At 38.8% G+C, this 25,024-nt stretch overlaps 1 protein-coding gene across 2 annotated transcripts; it reads left to right on the forward strand.

Moving 5' to 3' along the window:
- Positions 1–233: 233 nt before the first annotated feature.
- Positions 234–24,563, forward strand: YIPF6 (Yip1 domain family member 6). 2 transcript variants are annotated; one of them, XM_047765015.1, is made up of 7 exons: positions 234–602; positions 11,091–11,219; positions 12,266–12,344; positions 16,029–16,071; positions 18,460–18,585; positions 19,483–19,640; positions 21,432–24,563. In XM_047765015.1, the coding sequence occupies exons 2-7, from the start codon at positions 11,157–11,159 to the stop codon at positions 21,545–21,547; spliced, it is 585 nt and encodes a 194-aa protein (XP_047620971.1). In that variant the 5' UTR covers positions 234–602; positions 11,091–11,156; the 3' UTR covers positions 21,548–24,563. The 2 variants fall into 2 exon arrangements, with proteins under 2 accessions (XP_047620971.1, XP_047620970.1); XM_047765014.1 differs by having other exon boundaries at positions 234–568.
- The last annotated feature ends 461 nt before the right edge of the window (positions 24,564–25,024 follow it).

Genomic DNA, 25,024 nt, shown 5'->3' on the forward strand with positions numbered 1-25,024 from the left:
GAAGTGGGAAGCTGCTAGGTGGGATGAGAAGCTCAGGGATTCGGCCAGGCGGGGATGACAGTGGAGGGGGCGGTAGGTAGGGAGGGCTGGATCCTTTCATTCAGCAGCTGAGAAACAAAATCCCTCGGCCGCCGGGGGAGGGGCAGGCCTTTGCCCTAAGGTGTGGTGCTGGGGCGGGGGGGGCGGTACCCGGAGCCTACTCTTTGAGAGCCGGAAGCGGGCGCAAGGGGCGCGGGTGGGGAGAGGAGGAAGCGGCGGTCCCAAGGCCAACGGAGCAAGGGGAGCGTATCTATAAGGACCCGTGGCTCCGAGGAAGGGAAGCGAAGCGACACGGATCTCTTCCCAACCCCCGGAAGACGAAAGACGAAGGCCGACGGCCGGGATCGCCAACTGCTGCCAGGCGCCTTTTGGTGACGCGGCCACCGCTCGCAGACGCGCTGACGGACCCCGGCCTCCACGTCGCAGGTTCTGCAAAGGCCTGTGGGAGCGTCCGGAGAGAAGGAGGGCCAAGATGGCGGAAGCGGCGGAGTCTCCTGGAGACCCGGGGACAGCAACGCCCAGGCCCCTGGTGAGCTTGGGATCTGCGACCGAAGGGACCGAGGGTGAGGAGAGTGCACCTTAAGGAAGTCGGGTGACGGGCTCGTTGCCTGAGAGAGCCGGAATCCCTTCCTCCCGGCAGGCCCTTTCTGTACCCGATACCAAAACCAGTCCCAACACTGCACCTATTCTTTGGGGTTCTTCCCTCCCTCGTTCTTTCCACGCCTTGTTGTGAAACTCATTCACTTTCCCTTCCCAGACTCTGAGGCTTGTCCTCCTCCCCTGCATTTTGTTAAATGCCGAGCTTTAAGCAATTTAATTATCTTTGCATCTGCTGTCCCTTCATTTTGTCAAGACCTGTCCTTAGCTCTTGTTGAAGTAGCCGCATTCTGGGATTTATGAGAGATTGTTTCCCATGGGACGTTATAACTTGATTATTGATTTGCTTCGTGACCCCTCCCCCCATCGTCTTGATTTAATCCTTGCCCTCCCTGTCGAAGCTCCTTGCAATCCTCTTCATCCTCTTCATGATGCTCTCTTGCTCCTGCCTCTACAGAGGATAGGATTTATATTGCAAATACAAGTCCAAAGCCTGGACAAGTATTTAAGAACACAGGTTTGGGAGTTAAACTTAACTGGTCTGGAATCACTCACTCTGCCGGCTGTATGAATTTGGGCAAGTCATTTCATGGAGAGTATTTCGTTATCTGTAAAGTGGAGATTAAAATACCTTTCTCAAAGAGTTTTTAGGAAGTTAACCTAATTAATGTGAAGTGTCTAATACAACCAGTGCCATAACTGAGGAGTGTAGTCAACTGAACATTCTGCCCTCAGTCCCTCCTCCCAAGCATTTAATTGTCTAGCAGTGTTTAGTTATATAGTAGTTGCTCAGTAAATGGTTCAGCCCTTTCATTTGTTTTAAACAGGCAACTTAACATAGAGGACTAACCTGGGAGTCAGGTGAAACTGATTCTAGTTTTCATTCTGCTTACTAGCTCTATTTGTTTTTCTCCTCATTCGACAAATATTTATTGAGCATCCACTATATTCTAGTCACTCTTTAGACACTGGGGATACAACAATGAAAGAAGGTGAGTAGGTCCAAGTTCTCATGGAGCAGTTGTGACCTTGAGGAAATCACTCTGAACTCCAGTTTCCTCACTGGGAAAACGAGGATAGTAACTCATCATAGAATTAGAGTACTAAATCAACTAATACATAGTGCCTGGTATACAACGTAGTTATAGTATATAACGTAGTTACATGTTATAACCATATAACAACCATATAACCATAGTGCCTGATATATAACACAGTTACAGATGTTTGGGTGTTTCATCTAATGTGCCCCACTCCTCTTTTATAAGCTTTCCCCTAATTAATTTTAGTGGTTCTGGTTACTCATTACTCAGTATCCAATCCACTTGTATTCAACAAGGTTTTTTTTTTGTTTTTTGTTTTTTTTTTTCTTTTTAGGGCCACACCCGTGGCATGTGGAGGTTCCCAGGCTAGGGGTCTAATCAGAGCTACAGCTGCTGGCCTATGCCACAGCAGTTCCTGATCCAAGCCACATCTTTGACCTACACCACAGCTCACGGCAAGACTGGATCCTTAACCCACTGAGTGAGGCCAGGGATTGAACCTGCAACCTCATGGTTTCTAGTCAGGTTCGTTCCCGCTGCGCCACGATGGGAACTCCTATTCAACAATGTTTACTGAACTCCCAGTGTGTGATACCCAATGCTAGTGGCTTTAGGGTGTATAGATGGCCTGCCATTATGGTGCTTACAGTCCAATTTGTAGGGATGAGACAGATGTACAATGCTAAAATATGACACTATATAAGAATGGTACACATAAAATACTAAAAAAATTTAAAAGAAGATGCTATCATGTCTACTTGGGGTGATGAAGCAAGCTATGTGGTAGAAATTATATTTGAGGGGGCCTCAAAGGATGGGTAGGATTTGAAATTCCAGGTGAGCATAAGAGCTGTCAATGATTGAGAACCTGCTATGTGCCAGGATTGTGCTAGACATCCTCTGCGTGTTTTATAAACTTCACAGCAACTATTTCAGTTAGGTGGTTTTTAAACTGTATTCTATTTGCTGGTGGGGAGATGAGACTCAGAGAAATTTGATCATTTCCCTAGCGTGGCCAGGCTGAAATTTCAACCTAGGTCTGCTTCTGAAGCCCAGACTATTTCTCTTAGTGCTACATAGCCTCTCATGATGAAGGTACAGAGGTTAGGAGATGCTAATGTATTTAGAGAATAACTTTGGCTAAAGCAGGGAAGTATTAGGGGTAAACCTTAAAAGATGAGGCTGCTAAGTTAGAACGGCAGTATGGAACAGTGGTTATAGATGTATGCTCTGGGGTCAAATTGCCTAGGTTTTCTTCTCTGCTCTGTCATTTAATTGGCTGTGGAATATTGGGGGAGATTACCAAACCCCTCCATGGCTCAGTTTTCCTATCTGTAAAATGAAGATTAAGTGATACTTACAGGGCTGTTGGATAGATTAAATGAGTTAACACATGTAAAACACTTGGTAGAGTACCTGGCATGTAATAATCATGCGATAAGTGTTGTTTCTTGCTGTTAACTACTATGTTGGGAAGTTTAATAGGCAACAGGAGCCAGTGGAAATTTTTGAGGAGGGAAGGGTTTAAGATCATGAATGTTGAAGTTCCTGTTGTGGCGCAGTGGAAATGAATCTGACTAGGAACCATGAGGTTGCGGGTTTGATCCCTGGCCTCGCTCAGTGGGTTGAGGATCCGGCATTGCCGTGAGCTGTGGTATATAGGTCGCAGACGTGGATCTGGCATTGCTGTGGCTGTGGTGTAGGCTGGATTCTACAGCTGCGATTAGACCCCTAGCCTGGGAACCTCCATATACCGGGGGCGTGGCCCTAAAAAGACAAAAAAAAAAAGACAAAAAAAAATAAATGAATGTTTGGAGAAATCTAGGAGACCAACACAATTGTAGTAGTTCCATGAGGAAGCGATGGCTACCTGGACTTCAGCATAGGCAGGAGATGTGAAGATTTGAGAAAGGCAGAATCCTTCAGGGTTTGCAGTGCTAGGGAGAAATGTGTCTTAGTTCAGTGTTTTTCAAACTTTAACATGCATCTCAGTCATGTGGGAAATCTTGTTAAATTGCAGATTCTGATTTAGTAGGTCGTGATGAGGCCTGAGATTCTGCATTTCTAGTAAGCTACCAAGTGGTGGTGCTGCTGCTTCTCCTAGTATCTCATTTTGAAAAGCAAGGCTATAGACAGATGGGATGACAGTGAGGCCCTGAACAGAAATACAGATGAGGAGAATGAGGGCTCTAAAAGATTATTCATTTTTGGAAATATTTAGTTTGAGATATTGGCAGGCCATCCCATAGATATACAGCAGACAGTTGGACACTGAAATCTGGATTTAAGGGCTCATAAGCGGTCAGGACTAGAGAGGTTGATTTAGGAGTCATTTGTGTGGAGTTGAAAATACAGAATCTTAGGTAATGCCTGTCTACTGCCTGTCTAGGGAGCAGAAAAAAGAGCCATAGTAATGACTAGCCTGAGGTCTGGAAGGAAGCTGGTCCCAGGTGAAGGTGCTGACTAGAGACCATGCCACTAAGCCCCCCCACCCCAACCCCTTGGAGCCAGGCCTCTTGTACAGAGCTGTTTCCTGCTTGATGCCCCGCTCCCCAACCTTGTTGACTCTTCTCTCTCCAGGATTTTGGTCAGTAGCATGACCCATTGCTCCAGCCGCTTTTTTTTTGGTCTTTTTTCTTTTTTAATTAAAGGCCACACCCATGGCAAATGGACGCTCCCAGGCTGGGGGGTCCAGTTGGAGTCACAGCTGCTGGCCACAGCCACAGCAACACAGGATCCAAGCCACGTCTGCGACCCATACCACAGCCTACGCTATCACCTGATCCCCAACCCACTGAGCGAGGCCAGTGATCAAACCTGCATCCTCTGGATACCATTCGGATTCTTTACCACTGAGCCTCAACAGGAACTCCTCCTGGCCTCTTTCTTAAGGCTTCAGGCCCCACTTTTCCTGTGTGTTTTTGGCTCTGCCTCTGCCTGCTCCCCTTATTGGCCCAAACCAGGCAACAAAGTGTGCATGTGTGTTTCTGTGTACGTATGTGCATAAGCCTGCCTGCACAGAGGAAGGGGAGGGACATGGGGTCAAAGTCACCTCTGTTTTCCACTGAGGGGCTAGTCAGAGAGCAGGGTCCACTAGCTGAAGGCTTAGTGATGCTGTCTCATTTATGGGGCTGGAGGGCCATGGATACTGGCTAAGCTCACTGAGCAGTGTCACTAGTTCTCTGGAGAAGAGACAGGAAGGGTTGGGATGGGGGATGGGTAAGAATCACATGGCCCACTTTAGTGATTGCAGTGACTTCTGAAACCAAGTAGCTGGAGTTAGGGCCAACTTCCCAGGCTAAGGGAACAGTCTTCTATAAGACTGCCCTGGCTTCAGACATTAGCCACATATTTGGAGGTTCCAGGGACCACCCTCACTTTTGACCTACTGGCTACAAATTCAGAGATTCCCATTATCCCCTCATTCTCCTTAATTCACTAGAATGACTCATGGAACTCAGGAGAATGCTACACTTAAAATTACATTTTTATTATAGAAAAATACACTTTTAATATAGTAAAAGGATACAATCCAAGTTAGCAAAAGGGGGAGATGCATAGGTTGAGATCTGAGAGGATCCCTAACACAAAGCTTCCTTGTCTTTCTATGGAGTTAGGACAGGACTCTGATACGTCGATGCCTGACAATATGCAGAATACTGCCAACCAGGAAAGTTCACTCATGTATCTAGAGTTTTTATTGAGGTTTCATTACGTAGGCATGATTAACTCGATCATTGACCCCCCCCCAGAGGCCAGGTTTATATCACAGGACTCAAATGCCCAGTCCTCTAATCTTGTGTTTAGTCTTTTTGGTGTTGTTAGCCCCCATGCTGAGTCATCTCATTAGCATAAACTAGGGTGCCACCAGGACTCACCTGTTGGCTAAACTATTAGGGCCCACTATGAATAACAAAAATATTACTGTCATTTAGGAAATTTCAAGAGTTTAGAGGCTATCTCCCAGAAACTGGGGACAGAGGCCAGCCAAGTTCTTTCTTTCTTTCTTTTTTTTTGTCTTTTTAGGGCTATACTTGAGCCATATGGAGCTTACCAGGCTAGGGGGTCTAATCAGAGTTGTTGCTGCTGGCCCATGCCAGAGCCACAGCAACGCCAGATCCAAGCCAAATCTGTGACCTATAACACAGCTCATGGCAACGCTGGATCCTGAACCCACTAAGCGAGGCCAGGGATCGAAGCTGCAACCTCATGGTTCCTAGTCAGATTTGTTTCTGCTCCGCCATGACGGGAAATCCCCAAATTCTTTATTATGTAACAGTGACAGAACTTGAATTGACTTTCCTGGAATCTTGAGCCTGAACTAACATTTATCTAGCCCCTGCTGTGATTCTGCTACTGTTTTGCTTGTATTAAATACATTCCTTCCTCAGGACAACCCTGTGATGATGGTACCATTATCTCAGTTGTACAGATGAGCTAACTGAGACACAGGAAAAGGAACCTGCTCATTGTCACAAAGGTAGTAAATGATGGAGCTAGGATTTGAACTCAGGCTGCCCGGCTCCAGGAGCTTGCACTCATAACCAAGGCTCTCCAGATACCACATGTTGAGCATTGACTGTGCTAGGTGACATGCAGGTGCTAATTCTCATAGCACTGTTGTTTCCATGTGAGGGCAAAGCCCTGTTTGGCTTCAAAGCCCTTTCCTTCTCTACTGCCCTACCTACCCTAGCAGTAGCAGGCAGCAGGAAAACTCAAAACAAACAATCCTGGAACTTGAAAGGACAGTGTCTTAGTATTGAAGAGAGAATAACAGCTTCAAAAAGGAGTGGTTTATCCATTAAGTGGTGAAGAATACTCAGAGGGCGAAACTGAGAAAGGCTTCTTGTATTTCTTGATTATGAGCTCACTGTTACAAAGCAGTGTCAGTCAAGGTGTAGGAAGACCAGTGCAGATTACAAAGGATTGAGTGAGTGGGAGATCGAACAGAAGTTTGATCAGAGAAGAGGAAAGAAAAGAGAGTAGTTTGAGGGAGTGGCAAAAACAAGGAAATGATATAGTATAAAGAGTAGTATGATGAACTCATGTACCTATCAACACTCTACTGTTCTTATTTCATATATTTTCCCACAACATTTTTTCTGGAGGATTATTTTAATCTTTTTATTTTGAACTAATTTTTGATATAAAGAGAAGTTGCAAAAATGGTATAGAGAGTTCTTATATACCTCACCCAGCTTCCTCTAATGTTAATGTTGCATATAACAGTAGTACAAGTATCAGAACCAGGAAGTTAATGTTGGTACAGCACTATTAAACTACAGATCTTATTTGGATTTTATCAGGATTTCCACAGATGTCCTTCTTTGTTCCAGGATCTTATCCAGGATCTCACATTGTATTTAATTGTTATTTTTCCTTAGTTTCCTTCAGCCTGTAATGATTCTTCAGTCTTTTCCTTGTCTTTCACAAACTTTTGTATTTTAAAGCAAACCCAAGACTTAGCACTTTACTCATAAGTACTTCAGTATATTTCTCTAATAGGTAAGGACTTTTTCATTATCTGCTTTGTTATCACACATAACAAAATATTAATAATTCCTTAATGTCATCTCTTCACTTTCTCTCAGTTTTCTAAAAAAAAAAAAAAAGAGGTGTGTTTACAGTGTGTTCAAATCAGAATCCAAATAAGGTCAACAAATTCTATTTGGTTAATAGGTCTTTTTAAATACATTCTCCTCTTTTTAGTATAATTTATTTGTTTAAATTCAGCCATTTGTCTTGTAGAATTCTCCACTTTCTGTATTTTATTTGACTGATTATATCCTGGTGGTATTCATTTTTAGTATGTGCTTCTGTCCATAGTATTTCCTGTAAACAGATCTAGAGGCTTATATATTTGCGTTCATTTTGGCTTGGGGAAGGGAGGGGAGGGGAGGCAAAAAGAAAAAAGAACTTGGATGGTCCCTAAAATTAGGAATTTTTTTTTTGTTTTATAACTTTTTATTAAGAAAAAATTCAAACATATATAAAAGTAGAATGATAAAGTAGACCCTCATGTACCCAACCTTCAATATCAATTATCAGTTTATGGCTAACCTTTTTTCTTCTGTAGAGCTACCCACTTCCCTTCTATACCATTTTGAAGGAAATCCTAGGCATCATTACATTAGTCAGTATTTGATATATAACTCTAAAAGATAAGGATTCTGTTTTTAAAGAACATAATATCATTAGTACAACTAAAAAATCAACAATTCCCTAATATCAAATGTCTTTTCAGTATTCAAGTTTCTAGTTATCTCCTAAATATTATATTTTTATAATTTAATATCTGGCCCACTACCTATTTCTGTAAATAAGGTTTCATAGGAGCACAGCCACATGTAATTTTTTATGTATTGTTTCTGCTTTCCTGCTATAGCAGCTGAGTTGAGTAGTTGCAACAGAAACCATCTGTCTCTCAAAGCCCAAATTTACTGTTTGGGTCCTTCACACAAAATGTTTGGTGACCTCACCTTTAGGCTGTCATTTTTTAGAACAGTTAAGAATAAGAAAAAAAAATTTATATTTACCTTCATTTAAACCACTTCTGAAAATCTTCATTTCCTTGTGTATATTCAGATCTCCTTCTGATATGATATTCCTTTCTGAAGATCATCCTTTAACATATCTTGTAGTGCATGTGTCAGCTTTAGCTTATCTGAAAAAGTCATTATTTTGCCTTCATTTTAAAACAGTTTTTTGGCCACACCAGTGGCATATGGAAGTCCCTGGTCAAGGGATTGAATCTGAGCCGCAGCAGGGACCTACACCACAGCTTCTTGCCTTCATTTTTAATGGCTATTTTTGCTGGGTTTAGAATTCTGGGTTGACAGTTTTATTCTTTCAGCACTCTAAAGGTGTATCCATTTTCTTAATGCCATGTGTAGTTTTTTTTTTTTTTTTTTTGTCTTTCTGTTGTTGTTGTTGTTGTCGTTGTTGTTGTTGCTATTTCTTGGGCCGCTCCCGCAGCATATGGAGGTTCCCAGGCTAGGGGTTGAATCGGAGCTGTAGCCGCTGGCCTACGCCAGAGCCACAGCAACACAGGATCCGAGCCGCGTCTGCAACCTACACCACAGCTCACGGCAACGCCGAATCAGTTAACCCACTGAGCAAGGGCAGGGACCGAACCCACAACCTCATGGTTCCTAGTCGGATTCGTTAACCACTGCGCCACGACGGGAACTCCCCATGTGTAGTTTTAGGTGGCATGTCTTTTTTTCTGTCTGCTTTTAAGATTTTCCTCATTATCTTGGTTTTCAGTAGTTTGAATGGCTAGGTTTGTGGATTTTTGGTTTTGTTCTGTCTTTAGGCTGATTGGGGTTCTCTGGCCTTGGATCTGTTATTTGATGTCTTCTATTTTTTGGGTGGAAAATGCAGCCATTATCTTTTCAAATATTTCTTTAGATCCATTATCTTTCTCTCCTTGTGGGATTTCAGTTATGTACAAATTAGACTATTTAATATCGACCCACAGCTCTTGGATGTTCTATTCTATTTTGGTTTTTTTTCCCTACTTTTATTGAGATAAATTCACCATCATTCACGCATACACCTTTTCTACTAGAGCTAGATCTTGGAGAGAAACCCACTATTTTATGTAGGAGCAAAGGGAAGACAGAAAACTAAAGAGGAACAGTAAGAAAAACACTGGTAAAACAGTACCCACCCTAAGCACAGGTAAAAGGGTGGTACTTTCTCAGTGATCTTTTCTTTCCCCAGCTGATGTAGACTCTTAATAGTCTGGCCCTGGGATGATTTTCCACCCCTCCTCCAGGGGTAGCAAGATTTTATCCTTGATGTGGGAACCTTCAATGCATCACCAGCTTCATGTTCCTCTTCTACTAGAGATGGACCAAGACAACAAAGAATTCCTGCCTCCCAGGTCCCCACCACCAAACTAGCAAGTATGAAGTAACAAGAAACAGCAGTCGAGTGCTAAGGGAGATGCTAGATCTGGTCACAGATGTGGCTTGGATCCCACGTGCTATGGCTGTGGCACAGGCCAGCAGCTGCAGCTCCAATTCACTCCTAGCTCGGGAGCTTCCATATATCCCAGGTGTGGCCCTAAAAAGCAAAAAAAAAAAAAAAAAAAAAAAGAAAAATAAGAACATTCAAATATGTATATATACTTTTATCTCCTCCTTTATTAGATAAATAGTAGCATATATACAAAATTTTCTCCACATTATCTTTTAAATTTAACACACCATAGTTGTTCTTAGAGACATTCCCATTCCTTCTTACAGTTGCATAGCAATCATGTGGACATACTGCACTTTGTTCAATGAGTTCTTTGTTACATTTGGACTATTAGTTTTTTTTGCTCTTACCAGTAGTCGTGTAATAAAGAGCCTTGTGTATATGTCTTTTTGTATTTTTACCACTTGATCTTTAGACTCCTAAAAATGGTGAGTGATCCATATGTAAATTTGCTAGATGTCAGATTCATCTTCAGTAGAGTGTAGTACCATTTTGCCTCCCCACTAGCAGCATTTGTGTGCTCTTTCCCTTCAGCTTCACTTGGAGAGTATGTTGTCACACTTGGATTTTTGCCAGTCTAACAGGTGAAAATTTTTACTTCAAGTAGTTTTAATTTGCCTTTCCCTTATTAAGAGCATGATTGAAAGTTGTTTTTCATAAGTTGGTTGAACAATCTTATTCTTCCTAAAATTTTAGTACATTGTCTTGTATTTCATTTACCTCTAACAACTACCCACTAAATATTGTGCCCATTGGGCCAAAAAACACATGAGAACAGATTACTCCTGTTTTCCCAGGAACTAGAAGATGCTAGAGTTTCAGAAGTCACAATAATCAAATTTGACATATGAACATAAGAGTTTGAAAGTTTGCAATCTTGCAAGTCACTTTGGAAATGTCATTTGATCTGTGGTTGCCAACAACCTGATAAAAAGTGTATAAATAATGTATTTTGCTATTTCCATGTTCTTCCCAGTTTCCATTTTGACTTCACATAATGCTCCTTTTTAGCCAATAGAGGCCACTAGAGCCCACTAAGGAACAGAAGTGGAACAGAATCATGGCTATGCTAAGATGTGATTGATGAAAGGTCACCTTTTCATAGCTTTGCAGTCTTACTTGCTTATGTCCTGTGAAGCTTTCATGCTTGAAAGAAACCAAATATTTGAGGGCAAGAGAGTGTCTATGCTATTTACTTTATAATTTTTTCCATCATATGCCATGCCCTTCTTTAAGATAAAAGAAATAATCATTTGAGAATTTTAGTTAATTGCATTGTTCAGTGTCTGGTGAGCTAATGCATTACTTTAAAAACTGTATGAAACCCTGCAAAAAAATAGTCCTACTCTCTAGGAAATGATGTTTTTTTCGGGGAGTCCTGCAGTTTATTACAGGCTATAAATTTTTTTTCCTAATTCTTCTCAGTTTGCAGGCCTTTCAGATATATCTATCTCACAAGACATCCCCGTGGAAGGAGAAATCACCATTCCTATGAGATCTCGCATTCGTGAATTTGACAGTTCCACATTAAATGAATCTGTTCAGAATACCATTGTAAGTTAGACAAGTTGAGGGAAGTTCTGTTCAGTGTCATGGGATAAATAACTAATTGCACTTTGTAATGTTTTTGTTCACTGATTTTCAATGTATTATATTTATTGAAATTTAAGATTCTCTCTTAGAGAATAATTTGGCACAGCCTTTTTGGAAAGCAGTTTGGCTGTGATTGATAGTAAGAAATTTAAAATATATTTTTAAGGTGATAATTCTGCTTCTCCAGGTAAAGTATAAGGAAAAAAGTTTTTTAAATACAAAAAAAATATTCTTATAAATACAGAAAATATTTATACAAAGATGTTTGTTACAGTAGTCTTTATAATGGGTGGAAATTAAACCACAGAAGAGTAGTTGGTTAAGTAAATTATGTCTGTGCGATAGAATGGTAAACAACCATTAAAAACTATGTTCACAAAGAACTATTAATGACATGAAGAAATTTCTAGGTGAAAAAATTAGGACAGAATAACCTTAATTATATTTTGAAAGGTTATATTTTTATGTCTGTACCCTTCTTTAAATGTCTAAATGTTTAAAAATCTGGCTTCTAGGATTCATTTACCAGCTAAATTAGAAATGTTGAAAATTTATTTTACATATTGTGAAGAATGTGATGGCTGAGAAGCAGGATAATTGGCCCTTGTGACCTCATCGTGTATGAACTGAAAGTCAGATGCTATGTGTTACAGAGCAGATTTTACTAGTGCTATTATATTTGTTCCTTTAAGTAACATATTAGGAGGGCTATATTCCTCTTTTGCAGAGTTTTAAAAAACAGAACAGATCGTTGAGATAAAGAGTTAGATGTTGGCTTAAGTAGTTAATCAGAAAGGTTAACAGAAAAAGGAAATAATAGAAAAACCATACCTTTCTGGTTTGTTTGTATAGCGAAGGAATTAAACTGGAGCTATAGCTCTAAAATTCAATGAAGAGCTCCTAGGAGATTGAAGTAGATCGAAATGGAATAAATTTTAGCAAATTAAGTGAGGGGCTGCTTGGCAACCTTGGTCATCACAATACAACAAGTTGTTTATATTTTTCAGATGCGTGATCTAAAAGCTGTTGGGAAAAAATTCATGCATGTTTTGTACCCAAGGAAAAGTAATACTCTTTTGAGAGATTGTAAGTATATGAGGTTTTTGAGGATTTACTATTTTTCGCCATACCTTATCCTAAGTAGGCTCTGTGGTAATAAAACTAATATCATTTTGCAGGACAAAAAAATATTAAAAATATAAAATCAGAGTTCCAGTTGTGGCTCAGTGGAAATGAATATAACTAGTATCCATGAGGATGCAGGTTCGATCCCTGGCCTCGCTCAATGGGTTAAGGATCCGGCATTGCTGTGAGCTGTGGTGTAGGTTACAGACAAGGCTCGGTGTTGCTGTGGCATAGGCTGGCAGTTGCAGCTCCAATTCGATCCCTAGCCTGGGAACCTCCATATGCGATGGGTGTGGCCCTAAAAAGACAAAAGTTATATATATATAAAAAAAAATATATATATATTGAGTATATAAATGAAATTTTTGAAAAGACTTAAAAATTTAGAGTGGAATTTCAAAGATTGGAAGATTTTGCTTAATATATTGTCCTTATCGATAAATATTGACTGTATATTCTCACCTTCTATAATGGACACTGCAAAAAATATTTCTGGAAGTGGCAAACACATAGGGACTTTGTTCAAACAAAGAGCTGACTATCTCCAAGGGAAAGGCAAAATGTTTAAATGTTAAATTAGAATAATAGCTAATACCCATTTAGGATTAACAAATTAATTGTACTTTATTGACATTTCTGTTTTCAGAATGGTCATTTACTCTGTTGACTGCTTTCTTTAGGAGTTTTGCAGTAAATTATCTGTTATTTACAATTGATTCTTAAAATTGGTAGACCTTTTTCTTTTCACGCATTCTTGATTTCCTTAGTAATATTTATCCAAAAAATTGAATCAGTTATTTGAGAATAGTAACAGTATCATGAGTGTACCTTCTCTTTTGGCAGCATTTCAGCTGTAATACAGGGATGTCAAATTTTTGAAAATGTGCCATCACTGTATGGAGATTGGATGCAGTGTCAGAATCATCTTCAACACAGTATTCTGTGGATTGGAGCTGACATGTGAATTGCTATTACTAGTACCTAGTGGAAAGGTCATGGACAAATCTGGGTTTAAATAGTGTTTTCATCATTAGATGTGTGATCTCAGATAAAATAGTTAACTTTTCTGAGGTTGAACTTTCTTCCTCTATTAAAGTAAAAATAATGACACGTACCTACTTGAGGACTAGAGATTATAATGCATATCAGCCACCTCACACATCATCTGCCATTTAGTAGACCCTCTATAAATGGTAGCTACTATTCTGGGGCATTCCCCCCACCATATCTTTTTTTAATCCTTACAACAGCCTTGTGAAGTAAGAGTTATTGTTCTTGTTTTACAGATGAAGAAAATGAGTCTCAGGGGAGCCAAAAATATCTTGTCAGTATCACACAAGCAGGATTAGAACCCAGTTTTCAGGTTCAGTGCCCTTTCTACTCTATCACTGCCATCCCAGATGTGACACTATCCTTCCAATTGCTGCTGTGGCTCAGTTCAAAGCAAAGTTGCTTCAGTCACGATGCAGAACCAGTGTGTTAGTTTGCTGATTAATAATCAATATGGCTATGTCACATGTTAAGATCCATTCCCAAACCTTGTGGGGATGGTTAAGGCTTGCATGAAGGGTAAGTCACATCCAAAATTTGTGCTTCTGCCCTGCCTTGTTATCATTGAACTTGGCAAAGTGGCAAGGAAAAAAAATTCACAACTTAAAAATAATTTAAAAAACAACAACACAATGAAATACCACTTCAGATCCATTAGGATGGCTATTATGAAAAAAAAAATAGAATGGGGAGTTCCCATTCCGCTCAGCAAGTGTTGGAGAGGATGTGAAGAAATTGGAACCTTTGTGCATTGCTAGTGGGAATGTAAAGTGGTACAGACACTGCGGAAAACATCATGGTGGTTTCTCAAAAAATTACATACTTAACCATATGAATCAGTACTTCTGTTTCTGGGTATACTCAAAAGAAGTGAAAGCAGAGATTCAGACATATTTGTACACTCATGTTCATAGCAGCAGGCAGGAACAACTCAGATGTCCATCAGTGGATGGATGGGTAAATAAAATGTGGTATATAAACCATGGTATGTACATTATGGGATATTACTCATCCTTAAAAAGGAGTGAAGTTCTGACACATGCTACAACGTGGATGGACCTTGGAGATATTATACCGATAGAAAGTAAAATGATGTTTGTCAGAGGCTGAGGGAGTATTGGGGAGTATTATTTCATGTGTTGGAGTTTCAGTTTGGGAAGATGAAAAAGTTCTGGAAATGGATAGTGTGATGCTTGTGCAACAATGAAGCTCAGTGCCTGTACATTTAAAAGTGACTGACATGGTAGATTTTGTGTAATACGTGTTTTACAAGAATAACTACTTGTAAAAATAAAATACTTTAAAATAGTGTTTTTTACAAATTAAAAACAATCTTCAGTGCATTAAAAAAAAGCCACCGTTTTAATGTCAGTTGTACTTGAATTCAATTTTTCATTTATTAAATTAAAAAATTTATTAAGAACAGTAATAGTTTATTAGAGTGTTAGGATTATGGTTTTTTTTAAAACATTTTCCACAAACTGTCCTCAGTGATAATCAGAATTACTTACTTTAAAAAATGATGTGGAGTTCCCATTCCGCTCAGTGGAAACAAACCCGACAAGCATCTATGAAGATAGGATTCAATCCCTGGCCTCGCTCAGTGTGTTAAGAACCAGGCATTGCTGTGAGCCGTGGTGTAGGCCAGCAGATGCAGATCCAATTCGCCCCCTAGCCTGGGAATTTATATATGCCGCAGGTGCAGCCCCCCCCCCCCCCAAAAAAAAGCCAAAAAAATGATGTGTTCACATATGCATACTTCTTTCAGGTAAAGTTACATACATGTGAAGTAAAAGTTAGAAGTGGTATGTGTACCTTTTTTTCATATTATTTGAGGAAGATAATTGTGCTTAAGCTCTTTGTTACTGAACTGTTGTGTTAATCGCCCAACAGCTCTTTCTTGAGAACCACCATGCTTAGAACTGATGTTGGCAGAGCTTTTATAGTTTTCAGAAAGCTTTCATAGTATATGTTAACATTTAACCCTATGGAATTACCAATATTGGACTGTTTTTTCAGTTATAAGAACAGCAATTCTGTGCTAGTTCAAGGTAGTAATTATAAAAGGGAAGCAGTGTTGCAGAGTAGAAAGGACTTGGTAGTAGGAATCAGAAGATCTACATTCTGATCCCACCCCCACACCTAACTGTTCAGGTAAAATTGGGCAAGTCACTTCTCAGCTTCATTTTTCGTATTTGTGAGGTCAGCTTGATTATACTTCCCTTGTCTAATGTATTCTCAGATTGGTGAGGTGACTTGGCTTTAGTCTTTCTGGTGGTGTGGTGTGGGGCACATAAGTCTTTTGACTCCTTGCCCATTGGTCTTTAACTCCAGCATGCTGGAATGTGGCCTAGTAAGCAGGTAGGGAAAGGGGTGATTTGTGGTATATGAAGTAAACAAAACATATGGGATATATGGAGAAGGGCATTCAGAATGGGGAGCAGGGAAGGCAAGTAGAGGCCTAGGAGAGATAGGAAGGCTTTGAGCAGACAGAGAAAGCCTCGATGTCTGAATTCCAAGGGTGGGTTAAAGACAAAGATAGAAAATACTACATGGTTGTGTCTTAACCATCTTCTGTCTTTTCTTGCTTTGTAGGGGATTTATGGGGCCCTTTGATCCTTTGTGTGACACTTGCATTGTAAGTACTTATATTTCCTTTTTTTGTCATTTGAGATAGATTAGACTTTTTTCATGGAGTTTCAAAATTGAAAGGGATTTTGACTGAATAATTCATTTAGGACTTCTGTGACATATTGTATTCTTTATGTATTTAAATCTAAAAAGTCATGTACCTTTCTAGATCAGTTCAAAGAGTGTTGGAATTTAACAATATGAAAATTATGCCCACCTTTGTTTACCAATGACTTCTTAGCTTGTTTTAGCCATTTCTTTCATTTTTTTGTTTGTTTTGGCCACACTCATGGCATGTGTAAGTTCTGGGGCCAAGCGTTGAACCCACGACACAGCAGTGACCTGAGCCACTACAGTGACAACTCCAGACCCTTAACCAATTGTGCCACCTGGGAACTCCTGTTTTAGCCATTTCTATTCAACATTTATTCACTCTCATGTACCTCTCCATAATTAAACTAAGTGAATTAAATATCTGTAGGTTTAAGCACTGTATATTTGTAAACATAATTCTTTTTAAATTTTACTAAAAACGTAAGTGAGAATAAATTAGAAGTGGTAGAGTTCAAAGCAAAATCATGTTTCACACACATTGTATGTAAAAGGAAAAGGACAGAAGAAGGAAAACAAAGTTCCACTGGAGAGAAGAATATAACCATTGGTAGAGTAGAAAAAATACTGCACTAGGATTCAATTCTGAGTTCTCACCATAACTCTGCTATCAGTAGAGTGACTTTGGTGTATTAATAACTAAAATTTGTGTAAGGATTTTTCTCAGCTAACAACAGGTTTTTAAATAACTTTGCTTATCTTATCCTCAGTAACAAGAAGTGAATATTATTTTCCTTTTTTGACAAACAAGCTCAGGTTCAGGGAAACTGAGGCCTGAACCAAGGTCACATAATCAGTGGTAGACCTGGGATTCAGCCTCAGGTTTCCTTGACTGTCCATTCTCCACCCCTGTGATTATTACACACCTCTTCCCACCTAACCTCTCTGGGTCTCCTTTTCCATATTGATAGAAGGAAATGGTTGAGGGTCTTTTCCAGGCCTAACCTGTTATGATTCTAAATTCAACAAGTTTCTTACTGGCTTCTCTACCCATTTTAAAATGTAAGTCAAGCATATAGCAATTTAGGTAAAAATATAGAGTGCTATATCTTATGCTTAAAATAACCACATCAAGGGAAATAATGCCTTGATGAAAGGGTTTATATTAGAAGCTCTGAGCATATACTGTTTTATTTTTAAAAAATTAACCTTACAGATTGTGGAGTTTAACCCCACTAATTTCCAGAGAAGAAAACAGGAAATCAAGTGATTTGCTCCAGTTTACATATCTAGTGACAGAATTTGGATCAATATCTCAGTCTCTTGCCTTCCAGGCAAGTTAATGTTCTTTCCATAATGCCATGCTGAAGCAGTAAGGGATCCAGACAACAAGTGACAAGGGCCAGCATTCTTTGCATTGAATTGTGAGGACTCAGAATGGAGTATGCAGAACTGTAGAATACAAAAACCTGTACTGGCAAATAGCATAGTAAAGCAAAACTTACTGTGGGAACTTCTCTATACTTTGTAATAAGAAGAGGTTGCGAGCTTGATGATGTTTCTTCTTGTTTTACTGAAAAAAGAAATGAAAATACAAGTGTTCTAAGTCCAAAATTCAAAACAATTTACATCTGTAACTTCTTAGACGAAGAGAGGATGTTTCAGTGACTGAATACTCAGTTTTGAAGCAAAACCTTTTAGTGGTAATCTGATTGTTTAAATCCACAGCTAAATAGGTTTGTAGACTTTTTCCATTTTTAAATCCAGAACTAGAACCTTAAGCCAAGGAGTATAAAATCAAATGTGTACATGCATGAATTGTGAATTGGTGATAAGAAGCCCTTGCAAGGGAACCTGTGGCTGTGTCAACTGCATCTGACTGTTGCCATGTAGAAACACAGGCCCAATGTTAAAAACTCTAATGATTTTTCAAGAAAATCCAGAAATACATATTTTATGTGAAACCTCCCAATTTTAAATAATGTCAACTTGAATTTAAGACCATTCTAAGTATTATATGGACCAACAACCTCATGTCTGTGAGCCACATTTAGCCCTTCAGTTTATACCCTCTGCTTAAAAAAAAAAAAAGTCTTCAGTAATTTGTTTAAACATTCCCATAAGGCCAAATGGAGTACTCCTTGTAGTCCTGAGGCATTTAAATTTGAAATAATGGGAGCCTTGCCATATACTTCTGGCGTTTTCCTTTTGTACAACCTGCTTGTTATAAATCTTCAGGTAAGGTATAGGGCAGCACCCTGATTCAAAGTTTGAGAACCTGTGCCTTAAGTTTGTTGCTCTAAATAAAAGATTAGGCAATTCTCATGCCATTTCCTTATTGCAGAATGCTTCAGAGAGGCTCTGTAGATAGCGAAAAAGATGGAGGGCCCCAGTTTGCAGAAGTGTTTGTCATTGTCTGGTTTGGTGCAGTTACCATCACCCTCAACTCAAAACTTCTTGGAGGAAACATGTGAGTATTATTAAAATGCATATGTTTTCCCTTGCCAGGTTGCATATCTTAGACTCTTAAGGAAATCTGGCTAGTTTTGTGTTCTTCAAAAAGAAAAATCAAAATAAATGAGAACCAAAGAGAAAGTTCTCTTAAAACCACTGAACAGGGATTACCTAGTTGAATTAAATTATCTAGGGCCCTTTGATAAGCTTCAGATGCTCTCTCTCCAGCCATTGAAATCATAGGCAAAGTTTTTTGTGTTAGAAGATTATGTTTATCTTTGGGAACAGATGGTCCATAGCTTTCAACAAACTTTCTTTTTTCTTTTTTTTTTCTTTTTGTCTTTTTAGGGCTGCAGTGGCAGCATATGGAAGTTCCCAGGCCAGGGGTCAAATTGGAGCTGTAGCTGCCAGCCTACACCACAGCCACAGCAATGTGGGATCTGAGTTGCATCTGTGACCTACACCACACCTCACGGCAGTGCTGGATCCTAAACCCACTGAGTGAGGCCAGGGATCGAACTTGCATCCTCATGGATACTAGTCGGGTTTGTTGCCGCTGAGCCATGACAGAAACTTCTCAACGAATTTTCAAATATTCACATAGATCTATAAACCAGAAAAGATTAAGAAACAGCATCTTAGAGGTTCAGTGGGAGAAAGAGGTCTCTAGGAATTAGAGTAGATCATCTGGTATTTTAGATGGCTGACTCTTCAAGTGTTTAAGAGGAGAAGAGGAGGGAATGGGGAGAGAAGCTGAAGCATATGTTTAATACAGAAGCCTATCCTCATAAAGTTGATGTATTTATGTGGAGGAGGGTAATAGTCTATGGTACATAGAAATCTGTGTAATAAACTGTATCATGGTACAGATTAGCTATATTTATGATCTTTATGGATGTATGTTGTTTTTTAGATCTTTTTTTCAGAGCCTCTGTGTGCTGGGTTACTGTATACTTCCCCTGACTGTGGCAATGCTGGTTTGCCGACTGGTACTTTTGGCTGAGCAAGGACCAATAAACTTCATGGTCCGGCTTTTTGTGGTGATCCTGATGTTTGCCTGGTCTATAGTAGGTAAGAACGTACTTACCTCCTTAATAGCAGAGCAGACCAAAACAGGCAGAGATGAAGACCAGATGAGGAGCAGTGTAACTTATAGGTCACATGTGAGTGACATGATTCTTAGCATTGTCATCCATAGAACTGTCACCTCTCAGTATAGGCATTGATAGGGATAATGTCCCTCTTAGATGGCTGTCTGGACTTTGGAGATGTGGAGAGTCACATCTTTATTTATTTATTTTTTTTATTTTTTCAATCCTTAAATAATGGATAGGGTTGGGACGGGAGATTACGCCAGACCTAGCTTAGTCCTGGCATATATATAGGAGGCATTGGTGACTTGGGAAATGTTGTGAGCCTTTTCCTGACAAATGAATTACAATAATAGCTAGCATTTACCAATTGCTTATTATAGGCCAAGGACTGTTGTAAGTATATGTATTATCTCATTTAACCCTCACAACAACCCTAATAAATAAAAACTGTTATTAATTGGCCCCATTTTTATAGATGAGGAACAGACACAGGTTAAGCAGCTTGGCCTAGGACACAAAATTCATGAATAGGGGAATCAGGTTTCAAACCCAAGCAGACCACATATCTGTTTAGAACTATATACTACCTCCCAGTATAGGTTTGTTAACTGTCATTATATAGTATTTTTCTGCTTCAGTAGAAATTTCTGCGAAAGATTAGTGAGAACCTATAGCAGTGGTAATGAATACTATTTGCTTATTGTTTGTACATTCCTAAAATTCTTAAATTCCACCTCAAACTGGAAGTGTTCCCTAGCTTATTTAATGAGATAGACAGACTGCCTAATTTTAAGTTCAGTACATCTCTTTGTTCTGTAACATGGTTAAAAGCCAAGAAGTAATCTAAAACTAAGGTCCGAAAGTGCCAGAATTGATATTCCAAAGAATATTGTATTAAATATTGTTTAATATTGTATGAAACTTGGGCACCTTATCCATGGAAGAACCCTTTATTCCCTCACTTTGAGTCTGCTAATTTACTATACATGTAGTTCTAAATAGCTTAGTTATCTAGTATCCAGGCTTATAACAGTTCAGAAAGTAGAATTTTGGAAGAGAGGTTCCTGTAAGCATTCATACTTTAATTTAGCAAATATACATTAAGCACAAACTGTTTTGGACATTGTGCAGGCACGGTCTCTATCCTCTGAGTTCACAAGCTAGGCGTGTAAACTCTTAAGGGCAATAAAGTGTTCCAGGAAGGTGATGAAAGTCTGTGCAGGGTATATTGGGGACACATAAGAGGTAAGTGGGCAGTTCTACCTGGGGGTGGTGGGGAGGGCAGGATACTAGATGGTTGTTCAGGAAAGAGTTCTTTGAAGGGTGTTTACTCATGAGTAGATAAAAAAGATGAGTAGGTATTTCTTGGATGGACCTGCAGAACAGCATCTGAAAAAAGCTGATAACTCAGAACAATTACTAAAAAAACAGCAGTGTGAGGCCATTTGCCATAGGAGCTTTGTAAGCTTGTTCAGCACAGATCAGTAACTTCCCAGAAAGGGGAAAGAAACCCCTTTTAGAAAGCTTTCCATCTAAAATGTTTGAAAACTCTCAAAGCTTTGATACTTGAAACAAGCAGCCCTCAGCTGACTGGAAAACTCTGCTGCCAAATGCCTTTTTCTCTGAGGATCACAAATATAACTGAACATGTAGTATATAATTCTTCGCCCCATACTATGCCAAGTACATTCAGGTTTAGTAAATGTTAGTAGTTGTGTCAGTCTTATTGTATTAAATATTCCTTTTTGTTTTGTTTTGTTTTGTTTAGCCTCTACAGCTTTTCTCGCTGATAGCCAGCCTCCAAACCGCAAAGCCCTTGCTGTTTATCCTGTTTTCTTGTTTTATTTTGTCATCAGTTGGATGATTCTCACCTTCACTCCTTAGTAAATCAGGAAATGGAAATTAAAAACCAGGGAATTCAAAGCTCATCTGAAAGATGCAGTTCACCATGGAGCTTTGCCTCTGGCCCTCTTTTGTCTAATTTTGAAGGTATTTGGTAACTGGGTACATGAGGAGATTAAAAGGGAGCCATAAAGCACCATCACCATTTATGTAAGGAACTGACCTTTGAAAGGCTGTCCTTTACCTTTTAATATTATTTCTTTAAAATACATGTGCATAGTACACACAGTCTCATGCCTCCTGAGGCATAATGGGGTCACCGTGGTCCATTTGGGTGACAACCAGTGACTCAAGAAGCACATGGATACATCCTGCAAGTTGAATATAGTTGGTAACTATATTTTTAGTTTTGAGAATACCAGTTCAGGGTGCAGCTCTTAAACACATTGCCTTATGACTATTAGAATATGCCTCTCCTTTCATAAATAAGAAAGGATATCTATCCATTTTATTTCTCTTAAGCTTAAAAAGACAATGACAGAGGTTGGGAAGGGGGTTCATAGATGAGGGAGGAAAAAACATGAACTAACCAAAATTCAGATTTTGATTAGAGAAAATTCTGCACTTGTTGCTTAAAAAAAAAAAAAAAAAAAAGCAGAGGACATCTAAAACCTAAGCTTTTTTAGTCTTTCTGTATAGTCACCCTTCTGCTGTGCTTCATTAGCACTTCATTGACACTCTTAACTTTTAATCTTATTTCCTAGTTCTGCATATGTAAGCTATTAGCGGTCAACATGTAATTTTCCTTTGACTGAAGCTCTCAGTGGACTGACCAATGCTTGAACTTATCCAAGTAGAAGATCTCAGAAATTTAGATTGGTAGGTCCCTAATGCATATTATTATGTGGGCACCTTCTCTTAAGGGTAGAATGAGGTGGTTTGCATAGAGCATAGCTCTAAGGAACCCTTTGTTATTCTGTGTAGTCTGGCCTCTAAGTAGAAAGTAAAGCTAAATCAGAAGCCTGCATTTGACCATGTGAACATGGAGGGATTTAGTGTTCCGATGGCTGATTCACAGAACGTTTAGATGCTTAGAGCAAAACATAAGATGAGTTGAGCTGCCACCTTTTTTCATAGTGGGCTTAGCAGTTTTCATTAGGTATGGTTTTTTGGGTTGGGAAATGTCAATTTATTTTGTTGGATTTAGATTTTATTTGTAAAGCCACTTAGCTCTCCTTTAGACAAGTACTTTTTTGCACATAAGCACCAACTTGTATTCTCAGCTATTTATGCACGCAAGTATGAAGGCTTTTTAGCGGGGTGTCTGGGACATGCTGATTCTGAGCTAATCATGGCTTCTTTAAGGTAATATGAGCTGCTGCCTTCTATAAATTGCACAGTGAAGAACTCTTAATAGACAAAGATTAGGAGTCAGGCAGAACACATTTGTTGTAAATATGCAGTTACTTATAAAGATAGGAATTTCTTATTCTGCATTTTTTCTTTATCACAGAATTTAAATATTTATTCATTTGTATTTAAAGACAACCTACACATAGATATATAATTTTAAAGACATTTTCTCCATTCCTTGATTAACCTAATGAACAGTACTAGGACAGATGAGTTCTTGGAATGATATTCAACTACAAAGCGTTACAAAGTTGGTCCCCTCTGTTTCAGCCTTGTTCAGATATTTGGGTACTGTGTTTGTATTTATTTCAATGTCCCTTTTAAATTTCAAAATGAACCCTTTTAGGATAAAGCCAGAGTTTCAGTCTTGCACTGATAAAATATTTTGAAATTGGTTCTAATTTTGAACTTGGTTGTAAATTATCCATTTCCATTGTCTGAAATTTTCTAACTTCCCACTAAAAATAACTGTCTTCCAAAGTTGTTTCCTAATCTCTCTCAATGATTATAATGTAAAATTAAAGAAATAATCATACTTCTCAAAAGGGAATTAAATCTTTACTGAATTTCACTCAGGCTAAATATTTGGTCAGAAATTCCTAAGGCCACAACTTTGGTGTGCTTTGTGTATGTGTGGTGGGAGTAGGAGGGTGATGAGTAATGTATATTGACTGTTAAGGCAACTCGTTCTGTGTTTTAATCTGTTACTTTTGGGAATAGTTTTATTGATTTAAATGAAGGTGGGTAAAATGGAGATTTAATTATCTTTCTGAAAATGAGTGGTCAGTTTGATGATGTAAATAAATATTTTCTTAATATATGCGAAAAAGTGCATTGCTTTCTGTCACAGAAGACCTGAGTATCTGGAAGTTGTAACCCTCAACACAACTTTCCCTAATTTGCTGCAGAGGCACATGGCTAATTATAGAAAGGAAGACTAGAAGGGAAGGGGACTGCAGCAAAGGAAACCTGTTCCAGGAAATGGAAGGTTTCATGTTTTAGATGAGATACACGTGTTTGAGCATCATTGCTTAATGTGGTGCATTATTTCTGTTGTGGCCTATCACTTGCTGCTCCTACTTCTGAGATTGAGACTCTATGTTGTCACATTCTTTAGCAATAGGAAAGGTTAACTGGGTTTAATTGCTATTCAGATTATAAAAACCCAATTGGTGTGAACATCTTTGAATGTGTAGTGTATTCTTAAAAGTCCATCATTAATTGTCAAGTCTTTTGCCTCTTAAGTGGCTTACTCTGTGAATTGAATTTGATCTTTTCATTATGATAGGGATTTTTGTTCAGCAAGGTGAGGTGGGTCACAGGACATGGGGCTAGTAAGCAGTTACTGTTGACTATATTTGTCTTTTTATAAGGTGTCCCCAAAAATGTGAATAGAAGCCTCTATTTGAGGGTTTAATTATGTACTTTATATAATCTAGGTATTAACTGTATTTAGACTTGCTGTTTAATTCCTGGAGGTGAAGATGAAAATCTGTCATTTCAAATTCTTGGGTAACATCAAGTCATTGGAATTTATCTAAAGCCTATCTTGATGTGATCAGATGTCCATTGCATGCAGTTGTTTTATTCCTGAGTAAAATACTGAAATTGTGCTTCTTAATTAAACTGTTCATTTCTGAGACAATTTGGATAGAAATAAATGTGTGAAGTTAATCCATATATGAAAAATTAGAAATACTTCTCTAGATTCTGTGGGCTTTTATTAAAAATAAAGAATTTCTAGGGATTTACTTAGGCCATAGCATGGCTGAATAATAATGTGACAATAATATTACTACTAATATTAGCTAACATTTATTGGGCACTTACTATGTGCCAGACACTATTCTATTTTTTTAAGAATTTTTTTATGAAAGCTTTATTGTGATACACTCTACCATAAAATTCACCCTTTTCAAGTGATGTAAAATTCAGTGATTTTTCGATACACTCACATCATTTTGCAACTGTTACCGTGATCGCATTTTAGAACATTGCTATCACTCCATAATAAAACCTCGTTATCCATTAGCAGTCACTCCTTTTTCCTAGCACCTGGCAACATTAATCTGCTTTCTGTCTATTGATTTGACCAGGCAAATTCTT

This window comes from Phacochoerus africanus, chromosome X (genome assembly GCF_016906955.1).
Source record: "Phacochoerus africanus isolate WHEZ1 chromosome X, ROS_Pafr_v1, whole genome shotgun sequence".
Classification (NCBI taxonomy): Eukaryota; Metazoa; Chordata; class Mammalia; order Artiodactyla; family Suidae; genus Phacochoerus; species Phacochoerus africanus.

Bases quoted from the DNA above. Each gene is read 5' to 3' on its own strand.
- YIPF6 (XM_047765014.1), top strand. From the start codon at position 512: ATGGCGGAAGCGGCGGAGTCTCCTGGAGACCCGGGGACAGCAACGCCC. The intron at 16,072-18,459 runs GTAAGTACTTAT...TCCTTATTGCAG, and splicing joins CTTTGTGTGACACTTGCATT to AATGCTTCAGAGAGGCTCTG. The intron at 18,586-19,482 runs GTGAGTATTATT...GTTGTTTTTTAG, and splicing joins AAACTTCTTGGAGGAAACAT to ATCTTTTTTTCAGAGCCTCT.